We start from the raw sequence: 563 nt of genomic DNA, 5'->3' as shown, positions 1-563 counted from the left end.
CCACTGTACTTATTGATGGACTTATTGACTGTATAGCCCAATTAATACGAATAGCTGAAGAGCTTTTACAGTTTATTACACAAGAACCAGTTCCTTGTATTGAGCAAAATGATGGAGCAGAAGAACCAGAAGTAGATGCTTTTCTTTCTGAGGAAGCTCCACTACCAGACCTTGCTGATCTCCTAGACTTAGAATCAATACTGACACCAAGAGAAGATGAAGACCTACTCTTTGATGTAGATCAAGCTCTGTTAGAAATAGGTGAATTATATGAAAAACAACTCGATAGTGTTAACAAGGAGTTGAGAAATGGCTAAGACCTCATGTACCCCCACCAACATGTGAGAACTATTCATTTCTTTGTTTTAAATATATTCAGAGTTTTCTGAATGTTAGCAATAAAAGTTTTTCTAGTTCTGCAGTTTGATTACTAATCTTTTATAGAACAAATTAATATTTTATTTACTTCTGGCAGAGGGTGGTTGTATTTGTGTAAAAAGCTCTGACTTTAGCATGTGGCTCTGTCTTTACCTGTTCTTGTTCTCTTGCTTGGGTTCCTGATA

General features: G+C 35.9%; 1 protein-coding gene across 1 annotated transcript; it reads left to right on the top strand.

Annotated features, from left to right (window-relative positions):
• Positions 1–8: 8 nt before the first annotated feature.
• Positions 9–317, top strand: TRPC5OS (TRPC5 opposite strand; the record flags this gene model as incomplete). Its single annotated transcript, XM_010833192.1, has 1 exon — positions 9–317. A coding segment is annotated over one exon (309 nt), but the record flags the coding sequence as incomplete, so codon positions are not given.
• Between the last annotated feature and the right edge of the window lie 246 nt (positions 318–563).

This window comes from Bison bison, unplaced genomic scaffold (genome assembly GCF_000754665.1).
Source record: "Bison bison bison isolate TAMUID 2011002044 unplaced genomic scaffold, Bison_UMD1.0 scf7180017863110, whole genome shotgun sequence".
Classification (NCBI taxonomy): Eukaryota; Metazoa; Chordata; class Mammalia; order Artiodactyla; family Bovidae; genus Bison; species Bison bison.
This window is presented reverse-complemented; position numbering and strand designations above follow the sequence as displayed.